This window comes from Sorex fumeus, unplaced genomic scaffold (assembly GCF_029834395.1).
Source record: "Sorex fumeus unplaced genomic scaffold, SorFum_2.1 ptg000035l, whole genome shotgun sequence".
Taxonomy (NCBI): Eukaryota; Metazoa; Chordata; class Mammalia; order Eulipotyphla; family Soricidae; genus Sorex; species Sorex fumeus.
Window position 1 is genome coordinate 7,417,951 of NW_026606092.1, and position 27,720 is coordinate 7,445,670.

A 27,720-nucleotide genomic window follows, 5' to 3' on the forward strand; every position below is an offset into this window, starting at 1 on the left:
CAGTCAGGTTTGGGCTCGCAGTGGCGAGACACATAAGGCCTCACGGGATGGGGGTGGAGCCAGCCCTTTCCTCCCCATCCCAATGAGACCCTGAGTCGCCGCGCACAAATGGCCTCTCTGGCTCCTGATCAAGCTGCTTAACGGCCATGATCCCAGAGACTCAGAAATAAATCTTGAAACCCAGCGGCTTTTGTCAGAAATGCGTCTGGACCCCCGTAGTAGGTTACTGTCACCATGCCACCCCAGGGGGGAAGGGTGTTGTCTCTCCACCTGCTCCCTCTAGGCGCTCGGTGGCCGCCATCCTCCAGAGGCCATTGGACAGTAAGTTTGGGCCCTCAGAGATGAGACACACAGGGTCTCATGGAATGGGGGTGGAGCCATCCCTTTCCTCCCAGTCCCAAGGAGACCCTGAGTCGCCGCCCACTAATGGCCTTTCTGGCTCCCGATCAAGCTGCTTAACAGCCATGATCCAAGAGATACAGGAACAAATCTCGGAACCCAGCAGGTTTGGGCAGAAATCCCTCCAGATTTAATTGTTAAAATTTCGGAATTTCAAAATCGCGTGGCCACTACTGCAACCACGTGACATCTTATGTTATTCGTAACCAGCAATAGAAAACAAATTGTCTACTGTTGCCTTTTCAGCAGATCTTAATGTTGGGGTAAATTCCCAAATAATAATGGTGGGTCAGGTGTCAAAATATTGAATGTAATCAAAGTAGAGAGAGAGTAACGTGGAAATCATCTGCCCCACAGGTAGGGGTAGGGTGTGGGATGGGGGTATACTGGGGTTTTGGTGGTGGAGAATGGGCACTGGTGAAGGTATGGGTGTTTCATTGTATGACCGAGACTTAAACCCGAAAGCTTTGTAACTGCTCTCACGGTGATTCAATAAATAAAATTATAAAAAATTTTTTAAAAAAAGTAAGTGGAATTCATGCCCAATCCAATCAGCTAATCAGTGGCTGAATAAATAGCAGTACTCCTACATAAAAATAAAGAATATTGAGATGATGAGTGGAAAATTTTCAGTCATAGCTTAGAACAAGCTGAAGTTTCTCTTAAAATTGTATTGGTGTTTAGTACCCATAAGTAGATAGAGAGTAAGAGGGAAATTGTCTGTCATAGAGGTGTGGGGAGGAGTGATAGAGTTGGGGGAGGGATACTGGGGACATTGGTGGTGGAAAATGTACACTGGTGGAGGAATGGGTGTTCTATCATTGTCTGACTGAAACTCAAACATGAAAGTTTTGTAACTGTAGCTCACTGTGATGTAATTAAGAAATAAATAAATTTCAAAAAATTGCATTGGTGTTTATAGTTCAGGGTTTCTTTAGGGTGAAATTAATTAGTACATGTTAAACATTTGCAAGTACATGCCATAATGGAAATGTGTAAGTGCTTAGCTATTATAATTTGCTTTATTTTTCCATAACTGAAGTTTCTCTCCAGATAGCTAGTAAATACTTCTCCTGCTCTTCATTCAGAGCTCAAAATTTACTCTCCTTTATATTCTTAATACAGAATTCTAAACAATATGTTCAAATGCTTTTAAAAAGAGACTTTCATTCAGGTAGTAAATTGTGTGTAGGCACCTACTAGATGCAAGGATGCAGTAGTGAGAGAGTAGCTGCAGCCATTCCCTCTTCTCAGTGTCTTCAGTTTGCTGTACTAGTTGATGTGAACTACAGATAGAAATAATACTATGTTAAGGGAAGACACTGTTTTCCTTTTTTCAGTCTGCTCTCTAGTTTTTTGTATAATTTTTTTGTTCATTTATCTTTTTACACATAACATCAATATAGAAGCATCATATGGTTCACATTGCAGAAGATTTTCTTGGTTCAAATTAATGTAAGATACGTGTTTTTACTCACCTTTTTTTCAAAAGATGAGCATGAAAGTCTTCTTTTGTGTTTTCAGAGAATCCTTGATACGAACTGCATTTCAGTGTCTTCAGTTGGTTGTGACAGATTTTCTACCCACAATGCCTTGCACTTGCCTACAGATAGTTGTTGATGTTGCAGGTAGCTTTGGACTTCATAACCAAGAACTTAATATTAGTTTAACTTCAATTGGTTTATTGGTAAGTGTTGATTTTCTTATGATAATATAATTTGCAAATCACTTTTGTGCTTTTACGTTTGAATGCTAAACAGAAATGCTTTTGACAGTTGTTCAAATGACTGAGGTATCAAATTTACCTTGAATTAAAATTAATAGAATATCAGAGATAAGTTTTATATGTTGAGCTGAGATTTGCCTTTTACAAGGCTTATCATAATTAAATTTGCTAAAAGGATATATAAAGATAATAATCCAGTCAACTCTATATAATGGTCATCTACTTTTCTTTCTTTTTTTGTTTTTTGTTTTTGTTTTGAGGCCACACCTTGTGGTGCTAAGGGTTAACTCTTGACTCTACACTGAGAAATCACTTCTGGCAGGCCCGGGGTACCATATGGAATGACAGGGATAGAACTTGGGTTGCGGTGTGCAAGTCAAGCACCTTACTCACTGTACTATCTCTCCAGCCCACCTATCTTCTTTTCAGTACTGTCTTAGTAGCAACATTCTCAGGTTAGTCCTCATTTTGTAAATCAAGCTTCAGCCAAACACTTTTAATCATTTATATAGTTCTGTATTTTGTTAGCACTGCTTTATGTGAAACAGTATATGATAGAAGAACTTAGCCTGGAAACAGATATACATGCATTTTAATTCAGTCTCCTTCTTGAGCCTCATTTTACACAATTTCAATGTAGAGATAATAAAATCCAAGTTAGAGAATATTGTTACTATTACATGAAGTAAACATATGGGGTTATTCTGACGTAAGGGCAGTTATTTAGAACTTTTAAGATGTGTACTTTTAAGATCTTAAAAATTTGTTTTTGTAAATTATTTTCTTTCACCCCTTTGATATAAACTTTGTGATAACCGGCCTGCACACATGCTTTATTGTGGTGCACAAATACTTACTTAATTGCGATGCTCTCCAGGGGGCATATCCAGTTGTCGTCGCAGACTTTTCCTTGTGGCACTTGCAGATTTGCCCACTAGATTGCACTTCTTCTAGTTGTGCACACATATGGTCTGGCTGTAATGTTCACCGGGGATCACACTCCTGGTCACAGCACACCTGCATCTTTAGATGGAGTGCTTGCCAGGGGTTGCACACATCTGGTTGTCATACACCCACACATCTGGTTGTGTTCCAGACAGTGCGCACTTTTTCGAGGTACCAAGAATCTGGCTGCCAAGATAGCATTTTGTGAGCCAGGGTGACAATATAGTGGATAGGATGCTTGCCTTGCATGCAGTCAACCCAGATTTGATCCCCAGCTTCCCATATGGTAACTCAAGCACCACCAGAAGTGATTTCTGAGTGCAGAGCCAGGAGTAACCCCTGGGCATTCCCAGGTTTGACGCAGAAAGCCAAAAGAGAGACAGATTGAGAGGTAGAGAAGGATAGAGAGAGAGAGAGAGAGAGAGAGAGAGAGAGAGAGAGAGAGAGAGAGAGAGAGAGAGAGAGAGAGACAGGGGCAGTCAGAGACAGAGATAACATTTGTTCCATATAAGTGGATCTAACTCATCACCTCACGTGCAGCTGAATCTCACATATCTCAGAATTTTTTTTAAAGACAAAAATTACATTTTCCTTACAAACTTAGTATTTTACTAATAAAGTGAAACCATGAGGGAGAAAAATAATCATGTTTGTACTTGATTGCTTTAAGAGTGGTCAGTTTGATGTTGATTAATTATTGCTAAGTGCCACCTTCTTTATTTCATGATTATTTTCACAGCTGTTAGATTCTCTACATTTTTATGACCCGCTGATTCTCAGTAATCCACGTCTTATTGTGTTTGTGACAGAAATAATATGATCAGAGACAATAATTACTTTTGTATGATATCATAAAGTAGTATTAAATGATGTCAAAAATTTTAGTAATTTTGATAGGGTGATAGTGGTACCATGCTTCTGTTTTGTCAAAGGGCTTTAATAAGATTTGGAAAAATAGTCCTGCCAATAGAGTGCTTGCATTGCATGCAGCTGACCCAAATTTGATCCCCAGTACTCCATATGGTCCCCTGAATCCTGTCAGTAAGTCCTGAGCACTGTCGGGCACAGACCAGCCTTCTCCCGGCGTAACCCTTTGATAGTGATAATAAAACTTAGACGTGAAATAAATGATAAGACATTAACAATTATTATTTTTGATAGTTATATTCTGCCTGTTTGTACATTCATGATTTGTCATAACTTAAATTGTCGTTGACACAAGGTTGTCCTCTAAATCATTCTGATCAAATAGAGATACTTGACAAATATTTCCATTTATTCCGTTCTCCTATAAGAGGGATTTCTGATGTAATCCTTTGAAATTTTATTTTGAAAGACAAAAAACTGTGTTACATATTTATTTGTGTTAAAAATATATGGAGTAGGGACTGGAGTGATAGCACAGCAAGTAGGGTGTTTGCCTTGCACGCAGCCGACCCAGGTTCGATTCCCAGCATCCCGTATAGTCCCCTGAGCACTGCCAAGAATGATTCCTGAGTGCAGAGCCAGGAGTAACCCCTGTGCATTGCCGGGTGTGACCCAAAAAACAATAAATAAATAAATAAAATCTCACATCGAGCTGATTTTTTTTAAAAAAATATATATGAAGTAATATTTTTCTAATTTCTTCTAGTGGAATATTTCAGATTATTTTTTCCAAAGAGGGGAAACTATTGAAAAAGAATTGAATAAAGAAGAGGCAGCACAGCAAAAGCAGGCAGAAGAGAAAGGAGTGGTTTTAAATCGACCATTCCATCCTGCACCACCATTTGATTGCTTGTGGTTATGTCTTTATGCGAAATTGGGTGAACTCTGCGTGGACCCTCGTCCTGCCGTCAGGAAGAGTGCAGGGCAAACTCTGTTTTCTACAATTGGTGCGCATGGAACTTTATTACAGCATTCAACATGGCACACTGTTATTTGGAAGGTATTGTAAAATAGCTTGAGTTATCAGCTTTAAATGGAGACATGCTTCTATACATTTTCAGTGAAATATATTCCTGTTAATTTCAAGGAAGAATTTCTATGCATTTGATAAAACAAAATGCTAGTTTTGTCATATTGTATGTTGCTCTTCACACAGAACAAACGAAATATGAAAGTCTCATATCTGCTTCTGTCTTCATCTCATCTTTGTCTCTGATCTCTAGCTCTGTCCCTCCCTTTTCCCCCTGTTTTCCTAAGTGGTAAAACCAGGAGTTGCTAAACCACTACACATAATTCAAATATAATATAATCAGATGAGAATTTTACCAATAAAAGAGCAAAAAGATCAACAGCAGTGAAATTTGCTTGCAGACTCACCAAACAAAAGTAACCTCTAATAGGTAAATTCTACATGTTTTTTCACTAAATATACAATTTACTTTTTTTTTCTTTTTTTATCCTTTTTGAAAACTTTCTTACAAAGTCAACAGCTTTTTACTTTGTTAAAAGACTCATTTTTCCATTTCTTCTTAATAAAATTTGCTTATAATTGTTTCACTGCTTTTGTGAATTTTTGAGATAGGCAGCATATTAGGCCTTAATTGTATTTAAAAATTTTTTCAGTGTAATAGAAATGGCTTTAAAATGCCTCTTCAAAAATTAATAATGAATGTTCCCTTATAAAAGTAATTCAATTTCTGTTTGTTATTGTGTTTTCTGCTTTGTTCCAATCTCCTGGATCTTCCTCAGATCTCACACATGCTAAAATCTTTTTTTAATTTAAAAAATAAACTGAGGGGCTGGAGCAATAGCACAGTGGGTAGGGTGTTTGCCTTGCATGCAGCTGATCCGGGTTCGATTCCCAGCATTCCATATGGTCCCCTGAGCACTGCCAGGAGTAATTCCTGAGTGCAGAGCCAGGAGTAACCCCTGATCATCACCGGGTGTGACCCAAAAACCAATAAATAAATAAATAATAAAAAATAAACTGATAATTCTCTGATTCCTGTTTTTCTTTCAGACAGCTTCATTGTAAATCTTGCAGCCTGTTTTTTAGTTACTTTTTGCCTTTCTTCTCTTACTTTGTACTCCCTTATTGCTTAAGAGTTGATTTCCAGATTATTCTGCTTCAGATTCCCTTATATTTTAGCATGTAGCAAAATCACCTAGAATCTTTGTTAGAGTGCAGATTGCTGGGCTGCTGTCCCCTGTTCTCAGTGTGGCTACTTTTTCCCCTTTTATCATTGGACCTGAGAGTTGTATGTTTATGAAGTCACTAGATGATGCTAATACTGCTCCTCCTTAGACCAGCCCATTTTGAAAATCACAGAGAAAGGTGGTATTCTAATTGCTAACTGTTCTATTCTTATTCTGCTCATTTTTTGGAGGTAACATTTAACATGACTATTTTCTACATGAAATCCCTCTTCCTTTGCGTTCACAGACTGCTTCTGTTGTTCAGTTCAGTTTTCATTTATTTATAATAGTCCTACTCCTCTTCTGAGTCTACTCTATATAGCTAAACATTCTCCAGATTTTGACCACTTCCTTCTTGATTTTTCCAAACATCCTATGTCTCCCATAATTATATTTTTGCCTGGATTTTTCTAGTGCATTACCCCATAGAAGCTCCCTCCATTGGCGCCTCCACTCGATGAGTCTTCGACAGTATTCTACATAATATGTTTTACTTGTTTATATTCCACAGGCTAAAGGATAAATTTAAGAACATAAGAATACTTGTGATGTGTGGTTTTCTCTAACATATGGGAATTGACCCATATTATGTAATAGTTACTTTTTGGCAATACTTACTGTTTCTTTATGCTGGCACTTAATCTATGTTATCAATACTTTTTATATGCATTTCCCTAAACTTTCAGGTTTTGTTTCATCTGTTGGATCGAGTTCGAGAATCTTCTACTACTGCAGATAAAGAGAAGATTGAGTCTGGAGGAGGCAATATTCTCATTCATCATTCAAGGGACACAGCAGAGAAGCAGTGGGCTGAGACATGGGTTTTAACATTGGCTGGTGTAGCAAGAATCTTCAACACTAGACGATACTTACTGCAACCGCTAGGTATATGAGCATTTGTTTTCCCTGTTTATAAAAGTATTCCCTGTTAAAAGACACTTGTAGAAGACAAAAGGTTTCTTTCAAAATTCATATGCCGTGCCACTACCCAAGAATAACCTATCTTCATCGATAGTCTTTGTATGTGTGGTTTGTGTGGTGTGTGTGCAGACACTTTTTCATTTATTTTGTTGAGTGAAACTGAAATATGTGGGCCCAAGAGATAGCTTCATAGCCCATAGGACATGTACTGCACATAGGAGGCTCATGCTTCATCTCTGGCAGTACCTCATTCTCTTACCAGGAGAGAACACCCCCAGGCAAGCCTTCTAGCACTTAGCCAGGAGTGACCTGTGACACTGCTGGGTGTCACCCTCCCCTCTACCCCCCTCAAAAAAAAAAACGAAAAAGAAAAGGAAATAAATAAGTGTCTAACTGTGGACTGTCCTCTAGTGCAGTGTTTCCGAGATGAATTATACTACCCCTCGGGGCACTGCAATGATCCCGGTAGGGGCTGGTAGTAACCTTGCAGTTTGGAGCACTTCCACGTGCTTGCATTAAGAAGATGGATTTCCAACGAGAGGTGTTGAGGTTTTTTTTTTTTTGTTTATATATTTTCTGAAAAGGGGGTGGTAGGTCAGAAGTTTGGAAACCTTTGCTCTAGGGTTTATAAGCAAACACACTCTGTCTTTGTCACCATCGGTATGAGTGAGAAACTAATTGTATAAATAAATGCAGAATTGCTGTCATGATCGAATGCTCCAGAGAAATTTATAGCAGATAAGTGAGATTATCAGACTAGTGATATTTAACTGACTTACCCCAAGAAACATTTTACTTGAAATTTGAAGGTGAACTTGTTAGTTCATCAGGAAAGGGTGAGGTGAAATGGAAAGAGCCTTTTAGGCACAAAGAGTATGTAAAAGAGTAGTAGAAAACTGAGGTGAATGGGATGCTATGAGCTCTAGGATGTTTCAGGGTGTAGAATGAAGAGAGTAATATTTGTGATTCCAAATTAGTTTATAGGGTTATAGAGAGCAAATTATTCAAATTTTGTAGGTTATGTTCAAAAGTTAGAACTTCATCCCACGAAAAAATTTAAAACATAATACTAAAATATTTTAAACCACGATATGGTATGGTATGGTATGATATGGTATGATCTTATGTGTAGTTTAGAAAGATCACTATGGGTACTTTGTGTGGAATAGAATAGCAGCAAGGAAGGATGACAGGATTCCATTGAGCTGGTTAGGAAACTCTTGGCTAGTTAGGAAACTCTTGGCATTTTTCAGTCATTCTTAATTAAGGTCAGTTTTACACTCCTCCCTGCCGGTATCCACACCCAAGCCATTTGGCAGTACCTTTGGTTCTGATGGTAGTGATGGGGATGATAGAGGATTGTTAGCAGAAATACTTTTGTGCATAACTGTGAGTGTGTTATATAGATATTATTTTGTTTGGTTTATTTTCACCCCTTATGTTTAAAAAAAAGCCTATTTTTCATTCCACAGATAGTTTTGTACATATTCATTGTTTTGTTTTGTTTTTTTCCTTCCAAAACAAGTACTGTTTTTAAGTTCTATTTATTGTCATGGTAGTTATTTGTAAGAGTGTAAATGTCTTGCCATGCTGTGCCCACCACAAAATGCCAATGTCCTTTCTCCACAGTCCTTTGGACCCAGTCACCCCACATGACACCAGTTATGTTGTTAGAGTCTAAGAGTTTGACAATCAAGTAACTTACAGTATATGATTAATTTTATATTCCCAACCACCTCTTTCAGGCTAGGAACTCACATATGCAAGACATGCATACTACATCTACATCCTGACCCCCATTTGTGTTAGGGTTTTACTGTGAATTCTTATAGCTCAAAGACAAGGAAATGGCTTCATTATTTTCTTTGAATAACACTTACTAGTGCCCTGCCTGCTGTACTGTCTTTCCAGTCTCACAAAATTTGATTTAATGTAAAAGAACAGTATTTCTAAGATTTTTAAAGAGTAGAATGTAATTTACTCTTAACATTTTAGACCTGTGAAAAGACAGGTATCAAACTGTTATAACTTGTAAGTTTTCCACTATTCTAGATTGAGAACATCTCAGTCATTAATAATTGTAGAAAATAAAGGTTTTTGGATAGATGTTATTGAAAAACTTTTGTCTCCATCTTTGTAAGCTGCTATTCTTTTTCTCTCAGGCAGAAATAATTTTTAGTATAAAATTTCTACATATACTTGCAGGTTTGTGGGGTTTTTTTGTTTTGTTTTGTTTTTGGGCCACACTTGGCGAAGCACAGGGGTTACTCCTGGCTCATGCACTCAGGAATTACTCCTGGCAGTGCTCGGGGAGCCATATGAGATGCTGGACTCAAACCTGGGTCGCCCACATGCAAGGCAAATGTCCTACCTGCTGTGCTATGGCTCCAGCCCCTATACTTGCAGTTTTGTTTTTAGAGCAAACATTGTTTGATATAACACTGATCTCATCTTGGTGCCCTTTGTTCCTGTATCTGGAAAACATTTTACTAAATTTTGGATGGGAATGATTTCAATTCACATTGCTATAACTTTTGTCTCTAAATATATTTTTTCTAGGTCTATAAGAATTTAATCATAAAATTAAGGCAAATAGACTTAAAATATCTGATTGTAAGAAATCTTGATCAGTTTTTTGTTTTTCCTTTTCCTGACGTAGGTGATTTTTCAAGAGCATGGGATGTTCTTCTTGACCATGTACAATCAGCAGCACTAAGCAAAAACAATGAAGTATCTCTGGCCGCACTGAAAAGCTTCCAGGAAATTTTGCAAATTGTGTCTCCTGTCAGAGACTCAGATAAGCCTGAAACACCACCTGCAGTTAATGTGCCCGTGCCTGTCCTTGTAGGACCCATATCAGGACCTGGCCTGAGCAGACCATTTGTAAGAACAGATTCCATTGGGGAAAGACTTGGAAGATATAATAGCTCCGAACCACCCATAGTAACTGATGAGATCGAAGATTTAAACCTCTGGTGGGCTGCGTGGAATACCTGGTATAGAATTGGATCTGAAAGCACTAAGCCTCCTGCTACTTTTGATAAGCTAACCTTTATCCCTAGTCAGCCTTTTCTTACAGCTCTAATTCAGATATTTCCAGCTCTTTACCAACATATTAAAACTGGTTTCAACATGGACGACTTGCAGAAGTTGGGAGTCATATTGCACAGTGCTGTTTCAGTCCCAATAAGTTCAGACGCATCCCCTTTTATTCTCCCATCTTATACGGAAGCAGTTTTGACAAGTTTACAGGAAGCTGTTCTTACAGCTTTAGATGTTCTTCAAAAGGTAATAGAATTTTAGTGATTGTAAAAGGAATAGTGCATATTGTCTCTACTTTGCGTTTGATTTTTTTTTTCATAGATTCTATATATGGGGCTGGAGATGTAGTTTAGTGTTAATACTTATGTAGGTCATGCATGAGGCCCTGAGTTTGCAACCCAGTACCAAAAGAAAAAAATTGTTGCTTTTATAATCTTTGGATGCAGTAAAAATGATAAGATTCCAAAACTTCACATTTTGTGGCATATTTTAAAAGGTAATCAGGGTTTTTTTAAAAAGATAATTTATTTATTTATTGAATCACTGTGGGAAAAGTTACAACGCTTTCAGGTTTAGGTCTCGGTCCTGCAAATATCAAACACATTTCCCTTTACCAATACTTATTTTTCACCACGAAGAACCCCAATAAACCCCCCCACTCCCCCCCAATGCTTGTGAGGCAGATGAATTCTAGTTAACACTCTATCTACTTTGACTAGATTCATTGTTTCATTGTTTCGATAAAAGATGCACCATTATTATTTAGAGTTTACCCCCCCCCCCATCAGACATGCTGAAAAAGCATTGTGAGATGATTTGCTTTCTACAGCTGGGTTCAAGAATTAAATGATAAATATTTTGGTTTTGGATTTCTGCTATTTTACTTATTAACCCTGGAAGTATTTCTACTGACAGTCAGATAATTAAGAGATTGGTTTCTGTGGTAATCAGGTTTTTGAGAGTCTTGAAGAAACTGTCTTGATCCTCTTGTGTTGACTTTTGATTTTTTTATGCAGCTCTTTACATGAGGCTCTGTCTAACAAATTGATTTGTATTTAAATATCTAAATTTTGTTTTAAATTAAGCCTGTGTACAGGTGCACTAGCATTACATTGACTTTTAAAAATTAATGCGGGGGCCAGAGCAATAGTACTGCAAGTAGGGTGTTTGCCTTGCACACGGTTGACCGGATTCAATCCCTTAGCATCCCATAGGGGCCCCCTGAGCACTGCCAGGAGTAACTCCTGAATGTAGAGCCAGGAGTAACCCCCTGAACATCACTGGGTATGACCAAAAAAGACTAAAAAAAAAAAATTAATGTATATATTTCTTTTTGAAACTACTTCTAATACATGACTTATTTTATAATTCACATGGGTATTAGAGTCAGTGGACAAAGCATAATGCAGAAATCAACTGTCACTTTGATGAACTAATATCACCACTTAAACAGAAGTCAACACTGTCTTGGCGATTGATGCATTCCTAATGGCCAGTTGATTATATTACTTAATGGATTATCATATTGTAGAATCTCAGGACTTCCTGAGGCTTCTTTGGAGTGATTATTGTCTTTCCAGTCTGTTAAATAATAAATCACAGTATTTAAAAATATATCTTAGCTGATTAAAACATTTTTATTATGTTTATTAAAATGGTTTCAGTGACCTTCAGGGTTTATAAATGATTGTATAATATGTAAAACAGGACAGTCTCAGATATTTTGGCTTATAAACAAATATATACCCAGTAAAGAATTTGGAATTTGAATTAAACATTCTACTCTCCATTTTTCGCTTTTGATAGGCCATCTGTGTAGGACCAGAAAACATGCAGATAATGTATCCAGCTATCTTTGACCAATTATTGGCATTTGTAGAATTTTCCTGTAAGCCTCCCCAGTACGGACAGCTCGAAACAAAGCATATTGCGAATGCTAAATATAATCAGGTAACATATTATAAATTGTATTTATTCTGTATGAATGAATGGCTTATAAGTAGAGCCAACTCTGCTTACAGTGGACTTCATTTCAGACACTTCATTCACAATTAAGCTTTTATGTTAAACTGTGTATTAGCAGTTTAAGCTGAAAAGAAATACTATTCAGTATTCCTTTTTCTTCTTTATGATTTTCCTTTCCCAAGTGACTCATCAGAAAGTTTGGCCTTTTATGTTACTCTGTATTCATTAGTTTCTTTCTTAGCTCTCCCATCTCTTTTAAATCCCTAAGCCTATTCATATCTAAAATAGATAACTGCAGTGCAAAATAAAGAAATCTGTATACTAAACAAGTTGTTGACTACTGCTGGTGTGAAATTTAGTTGGATTTTACATAAAAATAATTTTGAAGCCATAGTAGGCAAATTTTAACTTTATTTTGGCTTAGGGGACAAGAAATTTCTAAATGCATGCACAAAGCTGGTTTAGTTTACCAACGTAAAAATTATAATTTTACATGGTCCAAAAAATAGTTTTAATGTGTATTAACTTTTCTCATTCTATTTGTCTTGCAACACAATGGAATCACAATAGATCCAACTATTTGCACCGGTGAGTTAAATTTCCTAAAATTGTCCTAACCTATTGGCAACAAATTAAGTACATCTTTTCCCAGTTCTTGATAGAATGCTCTACTTGCTATTTTTTTCTGATGGTTTTGATTTTTGCCTGGCTGAAAATATTCTTTCATGAAGTACAGTCTCTGGAAACTTTGCATGTAATATAATCTGACCTAAACTAAAGGCCTGAAACATTTTCTATGAAAAATTATTTAACTAAATCTCACCTGTTTTTTAATTCCATGTGAAAATATTACTTTCTAGGCGGAATGGGTAGCCTTGAATTATGTGCCATTTGCTGAGAGGTCTTTAGAAGTAGTTGTGGATTTATACCAAAAAACAGCCTGTCATAAAGCAGTGGTGAATGAGAAAGTACTCCAGAATATTATTAAGGTATTTTTTTTAATTATTATACCGTAATGATGATAATATCATTGAAATTACTCTTTAGGTAATATATTGATATATATAGAAAATATAATTTATGTTCATAGTTATTATTTTTTAAAAAACACTTTCTAATGTTTCTACTTGAAAACTACTTTAAAGTGCTTTAGGATATTAATAGTTCTTAAATTTTGCTAGATAAGAAAATGAGATTCTGTTTCTTAGAAAAGTACTTCTCGAACTTCAAGGTCCATGAGCTTTCAGGTAGATACTCAATATATACCCCAGGGGTTTAACTCGTCATCCTGTGCTCTGTTTTTCTTAACACAGTGCATGCACAGACTTTTTCAGTTTGGTTTATCTGTGGTTTTTTTTTTTTTTGCCCCTTAATATTTTTTAGGACATACCTAATCTTTATACCTATCCCTTGGATTTGCTTTTTATTTACTTCACAAGTGTGGAGTAAATAAAAAGACCACTATGAATTGTCTTCTTTCTGGAAGAAGACCTTTTCTTTATTCTAGGGCTCATCCCTCGTATTTTTATCCATTTTGTTTTATCACCTCTCTTTGATGGTGACTTAATCTTTTATTTCCATTTCAGCCCATTATGCTGTATCCTGGAAAGACAAATTGAACCATTTATATAAGAACAATCTCAATTTACTTCCTACTCAAATTTTAATCCTCTTTGAGCTTTCTTTTTCTTTTCTTTTTATCATAAAAAAATTTTTTGTATTGATTTTTGGGCCATGTTCAGCAATGCTCAGGGCTTACTCCTGGCTCTGCACTCAAGAATTACTCCTGGCAGTGCTCAGGATACCATATGGAATGCCGGGGTCAAACCCTGCTCAGCCACATGCAAGGCAAGTGCCCTCCCCACTGTCTATTGTTCCTTCCCTGAGCTTTCTTTTTCTTCCAGATTTCTTTAAACTGCTTTTCACATAGTTGGGTCTTCACATTGCACCACTCTCACCTTTAGGCTATTATATACTCTCTTTTTTTGGTGGGGGGAGAGGAGCCTTGGATCATACCCAGAGATGTTCAGGGGTTACTCCTGGCTCTGTGCTCAGAAATTACTTCAGGAGACCATATGGGATGCCAGGGATCGAACCCGGGTCAGCCATGTGCAAGGCAAACGCCCTACCTGCTGTACTATCTCTCCAGCCCTTTCATATTTTTTACAGGAGCTCAAATCTTCATATCTTAAGCCTTTTTCTAATTATTTACCGTCTGTGTTAAATGGCACCTACCTTGTCTTTTTAAACCTCTCCCTTTGACTTTTTTCTTGCTGCCTTCTACCCTTCACACCTCACCCCATCAAAACTGTTCTCTCAAATCGTGCATATTATTTGAATACTTATCATATCAGATACTAAGTAGTATAGTTAAAAAAAATAACATCCTTTAATTTTTTAATTTTTTTATTTTTTGGTTTTTGAGCCACACCTGGCAGTGCTCAGGAGTTACGCCTGGCTCAGAAGACCTGGGATTGAACCTAGGTCGCCTGCTTGCATGGACAGCACCCTCCCACTGTGCTATTGCTCCAATAACGTAATCCTTACATTTATAAATTCAATATACATATATATATAAATAATATAGGAAGGCAACAAGTAATACAGTGCCATACAAGGACCACTAATGATGATAATTTTGAGTTATCGAATAATACACCAAATTCTACTTGTTAGAAAAGTAGTAAGTAGCTTACTTAATTTTCTTGCAATTCAAACTTTTAAAGATAATTTCCTATCTTTAAAAGAATAATAGTAATAATATAAATCTAAAGAAAATTTAATAGTGCTTATCAAGTCGTGCTGAATAGAAAGCTCTCCTCGTAGATAAGGAAGTAACTAAAGTGCCTGGGATTTTGGCAGGGACTAACTGAAGTGGTACTTCAGGAAGAAGAAATGGAATTTTCCAGGTAAAATGGGAGAGGGAGGTAATGTAGGTAAATTAAGCAGTGTGAAAAATTATAGTATATTTAACAAAATGTTATTTTCTATTCAGGGGGTGATAGGACCTGGACTAAATTTGAAAGGGTTGTTATAGGTTTTATAACCATCATAAGGAATCTGACATATTATTTAAACATTAAGGGTTGAAAACTGAGGAGTGATGGAATCTCTTTACATGCACACACACAGACACAAACACACATCTATATATATATGTTTTGTTTGTTTTTGGTTTTGATTTGGGGGGGCCATACCCAGTTGGTGCTCAGGTCTTGCTCCTGACTCTGTGCTCAGGGATCACTCCTGGTGGGCAGAGCACCATATAGGATATGGGAAATCTAATCCAGGTTGGCTGTATGCAAGGCAAGCACACTACACTCTGTACTGTCTTTCCGGCTCCATACTTTTTAAAAAATTAAATAATCCCTTTTCTTTTTCTTTTCTTTTTTTTAATGATCCCTTTTCTGTATACCCAAATACTTGATGCTGGTATTCACCTTGAGTTGTGGTTAACTGGACAAGAGTCTTCTTTTCTAAAATTTAAAACTTTGTGACAGCAGGAACTGAACTTTCTGCTTATGTATATACATTTTCTGAGCACATACAATATGCCAGTTTCTGTATTACTTGCTTAAATACTTAAAAAATGTATAACTTAATAGATCTGTTATGCTTAATCTTTTCTTGATGGCAGTAAAATATTGTAGTAATAAACTATATTTTTTTATCTAGTCAAAGTTATAAAATCTTGAATAAATTCGTGGATCAGAAAGATAGCTCCATGGTTGAATCTGCATGTGTAGGTTCATAAATTTGATCCACAGCACTACTTGGGCCCTAAGCACTGCTGGGTATTGCCCTTGAGATCCTTGGTACTACTGGGCTGAACATTAGCTAGTTGTTTGAGTAGTACCAGGAATGGCAGATTCCATGCCTCATGAAATCTGCTTGGGACACCCCACTTCAAATAATATACTAATTCATGATGACTTTGTATTCTTTGTTTGCAAATGTAATATATTGAATTTCTTATTAGCTCTAAAAATAACGGATTTATTTAACGCTTTCCAAGATTGACTATCCTGAATCTATTTCTCCTCATAGTTATAAGCTAATAAAATGATTATATATTCATTAGGAGTGTGTGTGTGTGTCTGTATATCAGTGTGTGTCTGTGTATTATTCACTAAATAAGTCCTAAGTGGACTAGTTTAGTCCCAGGTTCAGTCTTAAATCACTGATTGTATTGTAGTAAGGGAAATAGATTGCTTGGCTTTGTAAGCTAATCATCCCTTTTTCTAATTCCCAGGAATTATAAGTAATAAAGGCTTTCTCTAAAGCACATATGGTGGGGAAAGGGAGAAGTAGTTCTGGGGAGGCAAATTACCTGTTAGTGGAGAGCCATTTCATTCCAATATATGATGGTTCATAAGTTCACTGTTCCACTGTCGCACAGTCCTCCCGTTCATCAGTTTGCTCGAACGGGCCCAGTAACGTCTCCATCATGAGACTTGTTGTTACTGTGTTTGGCAATCGAATACGTCACGGGTAGCTTGCCGCTTTGCCGTGCGGGCGAGATACTCTCAGTAGCTTGCCAGGCTCTCTGAGAGAGGAGGGGAGGAATCGAACTCTGGTCGGCCATGTGGGCCACATGCAAGGCATACGCCCTACCCGCTGTGCTATCGCTCACTGAGTACTCGGTAATAATTTGTGTGGAAGAGGATTAAATTGGATTTTACATTTATTCCATAATTTTAAAACATGAACATCAGTCTCTTTTATTTTTTATCCTTCTCAGTCTAGAGTTTTTATACAGAAGAAAAATTTTCAGTATAATATAGATTTCTATGATTGCTGTTAAACCACTATTTACTGGTGGTGCTCTGGGATAGTATTGTAGTAAAATTTTTTTTTTAATTGAATCACCATGAGATAGTTGCAAGCTTTCATGTTTGGGTTACAATCACTGTCACTGCCCTCCCGTTGTTCATCGATTTGCTCGAGCAGGCCCAGTAACGTCTCCATTGGAGACTTTGTTGTTACTGTGTTTGGCATATCGAATACATCACGGGTAGCTTGCGGGCAGAGCTGGCGAGATAACACAATGATCAAATGTTCATCCCTCCACCAGTGCATTCCCCACCACCAATATCCCCGGTATAACCCCCCCTTTCCCACCCTCCCCCTGCCTTCATGGCAGACAGTATTCCCCATACTCTCTCTCTACTTTTGGGCATTATGATTTGCAATACAGACACTGAGAGGTTACCATGTTTGGTCTTTTATCTACTTTTTATACACATCTCCCATCCTGTCCGGTTCCTCAAGCCATCATTTTCTTATTGATCCCTTCTCTATTCTGACTGCCTTCTCCCCTTTTGCTCATGAGGCAGGCTTCCAGCTATGGAGCAATCTTCCTGTCTCATGTATCTACTATCCTTAGGTGTCAACCTCATGTTATGTTGTTTTATACTTCACAAATGAGTGCAGTCCTTCTATGTCTGTCCCTCTCTTTCTGACTCTTTTCACTTAGCATGATACTCTCCATGTCTATCTATTGTGGTAATTTGACCATTTTGGCTTCTAGTTGCTAGAAAAAATCATTGGCTGTAGAGAAGTTTGACTAACTGCAACCTGTCTCAAAAGTTCATCAGTTAAAAAATTCTCAGTTTTATAGTTATTATTTAGAGCATAGATGTTTACTCTATCTAAAAATAAACTGCCTTCTTGAATCATCAGTTATACTAAATATAGGGGGAAAGTACTTAAACACCGTGTAGTGCCAGGAGATAGCTTTAGGGTTGGAACACTTGCCATGGAACGCTCAGGGCTCTTGAGAGTACTGTCTGACATCACATGTGCAGCCTGGGTGAGCACCAGCCATGGATGCAACTAATAAAACACTGAAGAAGAATATGAAAACCAAAAAATTTTAGACATAAGACTTCAGCATATATGTTTTAGGCTCTGTTCAGTCTTCCCTGGTCATGCTTGGCTTGGTGACTCGGTGCTGCTCAGGCCCAGTAGTGCAGAAAGCCACTTGCCATACTTAGAGGTGCTTGGGGAACCAGGCAGGGCTAGGGATTGAGTCTGAGGCATACCACATGCAAAGCATGCACTTCAATCTGTGAGTTCTGTGGGCAACATGTTCTGTGCCCAGAGTCATCTCCCTGGCTCCCCAGCAAAGGAACAAAGAGAAGGAGGGTGGCCCATTTGATTCTAGAGCTGTTAGCATACTTATAGAACATCTGAGGGAGTTCGAGGTAGAGGACCACACATAGGTATGACTGATCATTTGTAGAGGTAAAGCAGTTCTCTGGAGGCAATTCTGGGTGGATTAACTCAAGGAGACGCTCTCTCTCCCAGGAGCTATACAAAGAAATTTGCCCAGGGACGACAAGCATGCTTACTGCTTTTCTCTTTCCCTTGCTAGTAGTATAAAACAATTAGGTTTACTGGGTTTTTTTTTTTTTTTTGCTTTTTGGGTCACACCTGGCCATACACAGGGGTTACTCCTGGCTCTGCACTCAGGAATTACCCCTGGCGGTGCTCAGGGGACCATAGGGGATGCAGGGAATTGAACCCGGGTCGGCCACGTGCAAGGCAAATGCCCTACCTGCTGTACTATTGCTCTAGCCCCTTAAGTTTACTTCTTTTTTTTTTTTTTTTTTTCAAAATGTGTCTCTTTATTACATTTTAGAAGGGTAACTTCTAACAGGAAAACAATCTTCATGGTATAATCAAGACCTACGATTTATTTTTTTTTTTTTATATATATATTTTTTTTTATTAGTGAAAAACCATGAGGTACAGTTATAGGCTTACAAATTTTGTGCTTGGGTTTCAGTTATACAATGATCAAGTCCCCATACCTCCACCAGTGCCCGTCATCCATCCCCATGGGTCCCAGCATCCCCCCCCCCTCATCCCCCCCCCCCCCCCCCCGTCCCATCCTGCCTCTGTGGCAGGGTATTCCCCCTTGTTCTCTCTCTCTTCTTTTGGGTACTGTGTTTTGCAAGAGAGGCTTTGAGTGGCAATCATGTTTGGTCTATCGACTACTTTTAGCATGCTTCTCCCACCCTGGGAGGGCCCTCACAACACCCTTCATTTGGTAATCTCTTCTCTATCTGAGCTTCCTTTTCACCTAGAGCCTGTGGCTGGCCTTCCATTCATGGGGCAAAATTCCTGGTACTAATCTCAGCCATTCCTGTGTGTCACTCTCACTTTTTGTTGCTTTATGTTCCCCAGATGAATGCAATCTTTCTGTGTCTATCCCGCTCTTTCTGACTCATTTCGCTTAACATGATACTTTCCATGTAGTACCACTTGTATGTAAATTTCATAACTTCATCTTTTCTAACAGCTACATAGTACTCCATTGTGTAAATGTACCAAAGTTTCTTTAACCAGTCATCTGTTCTTGGGCACTCAGGCTTTTTCCAGATTCTGGCTATTGTAAAGAGTGCTGCAATGAACAAACAATTGCAGATGTCACTTTGACTATACCTTTTTGCCTCTCTGGGATATATTCCCAGGAGTGCTATAGCTGGGTCAAATGGCAGATCAAATTCTAATTTTTTGAGAGTCGTCCATACTGTTTTCCAAAAGGGTTGGACCAGCCGGCATTCCCACCAGCAGTGAAGGAGGGTCCCTTTCTCGCCACATCCGCGCCAGCACCGGTTGCTTTTGTTCTTGTGGATGTGGGCCAGTCTCTGTGGTGTGAAATGATATCTCATTGTGGTTTTGATCTGCATCTCTCTGATGATTAGTGATGTAGAGCATTTTCTCATGTGCCTTTTTGCCATTCGAATTTCTTCTTTGCGAAAGTTTCTGTTCATTTCCTCACCCCATTTTTTGATGGGGTTGGGTGATTTCTTCTTGTGGAGTTTAACCAGTACCTTGTATATCCTTGATATCAACCCCTTGTCGGATGTGTACACCCATTCATGATGAAAACCCTTGCCAAAATGGGGATAGAGGGGACTTTCCTCAATATAGTTAAAGCCATCTACCACAAACCTACAGCAAACATCATCCTCAATGGGGAAAAACTGAGACCCTTCCCCCTAAGGTCAGGGACGAGACAAGGATGCCCACTCTCTCCACTACTGTTCAATATAGTACTGGAAGTACTTGCAATAGCGATTAGGCAAGAAAAAGATATTAAGGGCATCCAGATAGGGAAAGAAGAAATTAAGCTCTCACTATTCGCAGATGACATGATACTATACTTAGAGAACCCTAAAACCTCTACCAAGAAACTCCTAGAAACAATAGGCTTGTATAGTAAAGTGGCAGGCTATAAAATCAATACCCAAAAATCCATGGCATTCCTATACGCAAATAGTGAAAGAGAAGCAAGTGACATCAAGAAAACAATCCCATTCACAATTGTGCCCCAGAAAATCAAGTATCTAGGAATCAGCTTAACTAAGGAAGTAAAGGACCTGTACAAGGAAAACTACAAAACGCTACTTCAGGAAATAAAAGAGGACACGAGGAAATGGAAAAATATCCCCTGTTCATGGATGGGGAGAATCAACATCATCAAAATGGCAATACTTCCCAAAGCACTATACAAATTCAATGCAATCCCTATAAGGATACCCATGACATTCTTCAAAGAAATGGAGCAAACACTCCTGAAATTTATATGGAACAATAAGCCCCCACGAATAGCTAAAGCAATTCTTGGGAAAAAGAAAATGGGAGGAATCAACCTCCCTAACTTCAAACTCTACTACAAGGCAGTAATAATTAAAACAGCATGGTACTGGAACAAAAGCAGAGCTGCAGACCAATGGAACAGAGTTGAATATACTGACATTTCCTCCCAAACATATAATCATCTAATTTTTGATAAGGGGGCAAGAAAAGTGAAATGGAGCAGGGAAAGCCTCTTCAACAAACTGTGCTGGCAAAATTGGACGGCTACATGCAAAAAAGTGGGCTCAGATCTCTGCCTAACACCATGCACAAAAGTAAGATCAAAATGGATTTATGACCTCAACATCAGACCAGAATCCATAATGTTTATTGAAGACAAAGTCGGCAAAACTCTCCATGATATTGAAGCTAATGGTATCTTCAAAGATGTCACGCCACTGGCTGAGCAAGTGAAAACAGAGATAGACAAATGGGACTATCTTAAACTAAGAAGCTTCTGCACCTCCAAAGAAACAGTGACCAAAATACAAAGACAGCCTACAGAATGGGAAAGGATATTCACCAAGTTTACTTCTTATTAATACTTGCAGGTATTTGGATAAATCCAGTAAGAGATACAGATTCCATTGGTCTGCAGTTCTGCCTTTGTTCCAGTACCATGCTGTTTTAATTATTACTGCTTTGTAGTACAGTTTGAAGTTCGGGAGGTTGATTCCTCCCATTTTCTTTTTCCCAAGAATTGCTTTAGCTATTCGTGGGGGCTTATTGTTCCATATAAATTTCAGGAGTGTTTGCTCCATTTCTTTGAAGAATGTCATGGGTATCCTTATAGGGATTGCATTGAATTTATACAATGCTTTTGGTAGTATTGCCATTTTGACAATGTTAAGTCTCCCGACCCATGAGCAGGGGATATCTTTCCATTTCCTCATGTCCTCTTTTATTTCCTGAAGTAGCGTTTTGTAGTTTTCTTTGTATAGGTCCTTTACTTCCTTAGTTAAGCTGATTCCTAGGTACTTGATTTTCTGGGGCACAATTGTGAACGGGATTGTTTTTTTCATGTTGCTTTCTTCTCTCTCACTGTTTGCGTATAGGAAAGCCATGGACTTTTGGGTATTGATTTTATAACCTGCAAATTTACTATACGAGTCTGTTGTTTCTAGGAGTTTTTTGGTGGAAGTTATTGGGTTCTCTAAGTAGAGTACCATATCATCTGCGAATAGTGAGAGCTTGATTTCTTCCTTTCCTACCTGAATGCCCTTAATATCTTTTTCCTGCCTAATCGCTATTGCAAGTACTTCCAGTACTATATTGAACAGCAGTGGAGAGAGTGGGCATCCCTGTCTCGTCCCTGATCTTAGAGGGAAGGCTCTCAGTTTTTCCCCATTGAGGATGATGCTTGCTGTAGGCTTGTGGTAGATGGCTTTAATTATGTTGAGGAAGGTCCCCTCTATACCCATTTTGGCTAGGGTTTTCATCATAAAGGGGTGCTGGATCTTATCAAATGCTTTCTCTGCATCTATTGATATGATCATATGCTTTTTATCTTTTCTTTTGTTGATATGGTGGATTATGTTGATTGATTTCCGAATGTTAAACCATCCTTGCATCCCTGGGATGAATCCTACTTGGTCATGGTGTATGATCTTTTTGATGAGTAGTTGGATTCTATTTGCTAGTAGTTTGTTGAGGATCTTTGCATCTGTGTTCATCAGGGATATCGGAACAGGGTTGAATACACTGACATCTCTCCTCAATCATATGCTCATCTAATCTTTGATAAAGGTGCAAGTAATGTGAAGTGGAGTAAGGAAAGCCTCTTTAATAAATTGTGTTGGCATCACTGGACGGCTACATGCAAAAAAATAGGCTCAGAACTCTGCCTAACACCATGTACAAAAGTAAGATCAAAATGGATTAAAGACCTCAACATCAGACCAGAAACCATAAGGTACATTGAAGATAAAGTTGGCAAAACCCTCCATGACATTGAAGCTAATGGTATCTTCAAAGATGCCACGCCACTGGCCCAGCAAGTGAAAACAGAGATAGATAAATGGGACTATCTTAAACTAAGAAGCTTCTGCACCTCCAAAGAAACAGTGACCAAAATACAAAGACAGTCTACAGAATGGGAAAGGATATTCGCCGAATACACATCTGACAAGGGGTTGATATCCAGGATATACAAAATACTGGTTAAACTCCACAAGAAGAAAACATCCAACCCCATCCAAAAATGGGGCAATGAAATGAACAGAAACTTTCTCAAAGAAGAAATCCGAATGGCAAAAAAGCACATGAGAAAATGCTCTACATCATTAATCATCAGGGAGATGCAGATCAAAACCACAATGAGATACCATCTCACACCTCAGAGACTAGCCCACATTCAAAAGAACAAAAGCAACCGATGCTGGCGTGGATGTGGCGAGAAAGGGACACTCCTTCACTGTTGGTGGGAATGTCCACTGGTTCAGCCCTTCTGGAAAACAGTATGGACGATTCTCAAAAAATTAGAAATTGAGCTCCCATTTGACCCAGCAATACCACTCCTGGGAATATATCCCAGAGAGGCAAAAATGTATAGTCGAAATGACATCTGCACTTGTTTGTTCATTGCAGCACTCTTTACAATAGCCAGATACTGGAAGAAACCTGAGTGCCCAAGAACAGATGACTGGTTAAATAAACTTTGGTACATCTACACAATGGAGTACTATGTAGCTCTTAGAAAAGATGAAGTCATGAAATTTACATACAAGTGGTACAATATGGAAAGTATCATGCTAAGCGAAATGAGTCAGAAAGAGAGGGATCGACATAGAAAGATTGCATTCATCTGGGGGATATAAAGTAACAAAGTAAGAGATTAATACCCAAGAATAGCTGAGATCAGCACCAGGAGGATTACTCCATAACTTAGAGGCCAGCCGGGTATCCTAGAGGAAAGGGCAGTTCAGATAGAGAAGGGAGCACCAAATAAAGGATGTTTGGAGGATCCTCCCAGGAGGGGAGATGCATGTCGAAAGTAGACTATGGACTGAACATGTTTGCCACTCAATACCTCTTTTGCAGACCACAACACCCAAAAGGAGAAAGAGAACACAGGGGATTGCCCTGCCACAGAGACAAGGGGGGATGGGGGTGGGAGGGATATTATCCATGGTGGTGGAAAATGGGCACTGGTGGAGGGATGGGTATCTGATCATTGTATAATTGAAACCAAAGCACAAAAAATTGTAAATCTACAACTTTAAAAAAAAATAAAATACAATAAAGGGAAAAAAAAAAAAGAGATACAGATTCCAAAACTTAGTTCTCTGGGCTCCGGGGGTAAAAAGCCCAGACTAAATCCTCAGGCTGGTTTAGCTTTCTCTGCCCCCTGGGGTCCCGTCTTTTAAGTCATATGCTTATAAAGAGACGGTGCTTTATGCTTCTAGACTGTCCCATTGAAGCCAGGGTAGCTCTGCTGCTTGCCTTGAGTCCCTCGGCAGGACCCACCTTTTGTGGTGTAAAGAACTAAGCTCAGCATAAGGGCAACGGAGGCTTAAGTTAAATAAATCTGATGTATGCCCAGGAATAAATATATTTCAGAATCAGCTTACTCCCAAATATTAGGAGCATAGTATTAATGGTCTTTCTGTGTTTAAGCAAAGAACATTGCTCTGTAGTAAAATAAGGAAAGGTTATAGGGGAAAGAGTAATTCACTACAGATACAAATCCAGAATAATCGGAAGGTTTGACTTGATAAGTAACCCAGCCTGACTTGGGGAATTTAGTAGCTAACAGAAGGAGAGATAAAACATAAGGGAAAGGTTAAAGATAAACTTGGGGATTAGTGATGCTCATAAGAGCACTGTAAGAAAAGGGGCAATTCACTTATGAGCCCTGAAATTCTAAGGGTTAATATCCAACACAACCCAGCCCTGAAAACTATTTCCTTGTCATCTTCACACTCTTCATATTGTTTCAGGAGTCACTGACTTTGTTTTTTTTGCTTGCTTGCTTACTTGTTTTTGGGCCACACCTAGCAGTGCTCTGTTCATCCTCTCTCTACTCTCAGGGTTCACTCCTGGCAGGGCTTGGGGGACCATATATTGTGCACGGGATTGAATCCAGTTGGCTTTGTGCAAAGGAAAGTGCCCTACTCTATCTCTCAGGCCAGGAGTCACTGTTTTAACACCACATAGACTCTATCATATTTCTCTAAATTAATATGATGATAATATCCCGTGTCATTTATTATCGCTATTGATATTTTTAAGAACAGAAGTCAGTCTGACTTGTTTACCATTCTCATGGTTTTTTTCTTTTAAAAAGTTTGTTATTCAGAGATAGATAAATGGGACTATCTTAAACTAAGAAGCTTCTGCACCTCCAAAGAAACAGTGACCAAAATACAAAGACAGTCTACAGAATGGGAAAGGATATTCACCGAATACACATCTGACAAGGGGTTGATATCCAGGATATACAAAATACTGGTTAAACTCCACAAGAAGAAAACATCCAACCCCATCCAAAAATGGGGCAATGAAATGAACAGAAACTTTCTCAAAGAAGAAATCCGAATGGCAAAAAAGCACATGAGAAAATGCTCTACATCATTAATCATCAGGGAGATGCAGATCAAAACCACAATGAGATACCATCTCACACCTCAGAGACTGGCCCAAATTCAAAAGAACAAAAGCAACCGATGCTGGCGTGGATGTGGCGAGAAAGGGACACTCCTTCACTGTTGGTGGGAATGTCCACTGGTTCAGCCCTTCTGGAAAACAGTATGGACGATTCTCAAAAAATTAGAAATTGAGCTCCCATTTGACCCAGCAATACCACTCTTGGGAATATATCCCAGAGAGGCAAAAATGTATAGTCGAAGTGACATCTGCACTTGTTTGTTCATTGCAGCCCTCTTTACAATAGCCAGAAACTGGAAGAAACCTGAATGCCCAAGAACAGATGACTGGTTAAAGAAACTTTGGTACATCTACACAATGGAGTACTATGTAGCTCTTAGAAAAGATGAAGTCATGAAATTTACATACAAGTGGTACAATATGGAAAGTATCATGCTAAGCGAAATGAGTCAGAAAGAGAGGGATAGACATAGAAAGATTGCATTCATCTGGGGGATATAAAGTAACAAAGTATGAGATTAATACCCAAGAATAGCTGAGATCAGCACCAGGAGGATTACTCCATAACTTAGAGGCCAGCCGGGTATCCTAGAGGAAAGGGCTATTCAGATAGAGAAGGGAGCACCAAATAAAGGATGTTTGGAGGATCCTCCCAGGAGGGGAGATGCATGTCGAAAGTAGACTATGGACTGAACATGTTTGCCACTCAATGCCTCTTTTGCAGACCACAACACCCAAAAGGAGAGAGAGAACACAGGGGATTGCCCTGCCACAGAGACGGGGGGATGGGGGGATGGGGGTGGGAGGGATATTATCCATGGTGGTGGAAAATGGGCACTGGTGGAGGGATGGGTATCTGATCATTGTATAATTGAAACCAAAGCACAAAAAATTGTAAATCTACAACTTTAAAAAAAATAAAATAAAATAAAGGGGAAAAAAAAAAAAAGATCAAAAAAAAAAAAAAAGATGAAAAAAAAAAAAAAAAGTTTGTTATTAAGGAATAGATGATTAGTTTTACCTGTACAACATGATTAAATACATAGTGAAAATGATCACAATAAATGTAGCAAGCATCCATCACCATACATCTTGATTTTCTTTTCTTGTAATGAGAACTTTTAGAATCTCTTGACCACTTTTAACTATACAGTACAATATTAACAATGTTTACCTTACTCAATAGTACATTTCTATGTTATAACTGGAAGTTTGAACATATTGACCGCTTCCCTTATTTACCAGCACCCCCATCTCTGTCTCTGGCAGCCACTGATCTATTACCTATGAGCTTGAATTTTGCGTTTAAAAGATTCCACCATATTCCCTACTCTTTTTCCCTCCCCAGGTCATGGGGGACGCAGAAGTCACACTTAGTGACAGCTAGCCAGCTGAGCTAGATGGTTCAATGCTAGGGCCTGGCAGTGTGGCCCCCCAAAGTGCTGGGGGCCACTGAAGCCACACTCATAAATCTTTATGTGTCTCTAGGGCTATACTTGGTAGCACTCAGGAGAGTGCATGCCTTACTTGGGACCAAACATACGGCTTCCACAGCTAACCCACCCTCCAGTCTGAGCTATCTCCCAGATCTTTCTACTCGTATTCGTAATTTTTCAGATATCAATATAATGAGAAACTAAACTAAAACTAAAGGCCCTCCCGTTGTTCATCGATTTGCTCGAGCGGGCCCAGTAACGTCTCCATTGGAGACTTTGTTGTTACTGTGTCTGGCATATCGAATACCTCACGGGGAGCTTGCCGGGCTCTCCGAGAGGGGCGGAGAAATCGAACTCGGGTCAGCCATGTTGGCTGCGTGCAAGGCAAACGCCCTACCACTGTGCTGTCGCTCCAGCCCATAATGAGAAACTGAATAAAAAGGTTGTTATTTTCAAGATCATTGTTTATAAAATATAAATAGTATTAAAGTTTATCTTTCTAGGAAGTAGGATTTAAAATTCATATCTGAATTGATGACTTTAGGTCAGTGGTAGTTTTCACAGGAAAATGCAAATGCAATTTTTTTCTACATAAATGGTTTTAAGTAATAAAGTTACATGTATATGCTTTAGTTAATACTTAATCTTAACCTGTCTTTTTTTTTTTTTCACAGACTCTTAGGGTTCCTCTCAGTTTGAAGTATTCTTGCCCTTCTGAAAGCACATGGAAGTTAGCAGTATCTTCTCTCCTCAAAGTTCTTTCTATTGGGCTTCCTGTTGCCCGGCAGCATGCTTCTTCTGGAAAATTTGACAGTATGTGGCCAGAACTAGCCAACACTTTTGAAGACTTCCTCTTTACTAAAAGGTCAGCACTTAAACATTTTTAAAATTAAGACTGCCTTTCAGGAA

At 38.6% G+C, this 27,720-nt stretch overlaps 1 protein-coding gene across 2 annotated transcripts in view; it reads left to right on the forward strand.

Moving 5' to 3' along the window:
* MON2 (MON2 homolog, regulator of endosome-to-Golgi trafficking) overlaps positions 1–27,720 on the forward strand; it is a 124,959-nt gene that overhangs the window by 73,004 nt on the left and 24,235 nt on the right. Inside the window, exons 23-30 of one of the 2 annotated variants that reach the window (XM_056117558.1) lie at positions 1,924–2,086; positions 4,704–4,997; positions 6,880–7,078; positions 9,774–10,402; positions 11,963–12,106; positions 12,692–12,709; positions 12,982–13,110; positions 27,486–27,676. In XM_056117558.1, coding sequence (XP_055973533.1) covers positions 1,924–2,086; positions 4,704–4,997; positions 6,880–7,078; positions 9,774–10,402; positions 11,963–12,106; positions 12,692–12,709; positions 12,982–13,110; positions 27,486–27,676 — 1,767 coding nt within the window. The remainder of the gene's footprint in view (positions 1–1,923; positions 2,087–4,703; positions 4,998–6,879; positions 7,079–9,773; positions 10,403–11,962; positions 12,107–12,691; positions 12,710–12,981; positions 13,111–27,485; positions 27,677–27,720) is intronic. The other variant, XM_056117559.1, reaches the window with a different exon arrangement.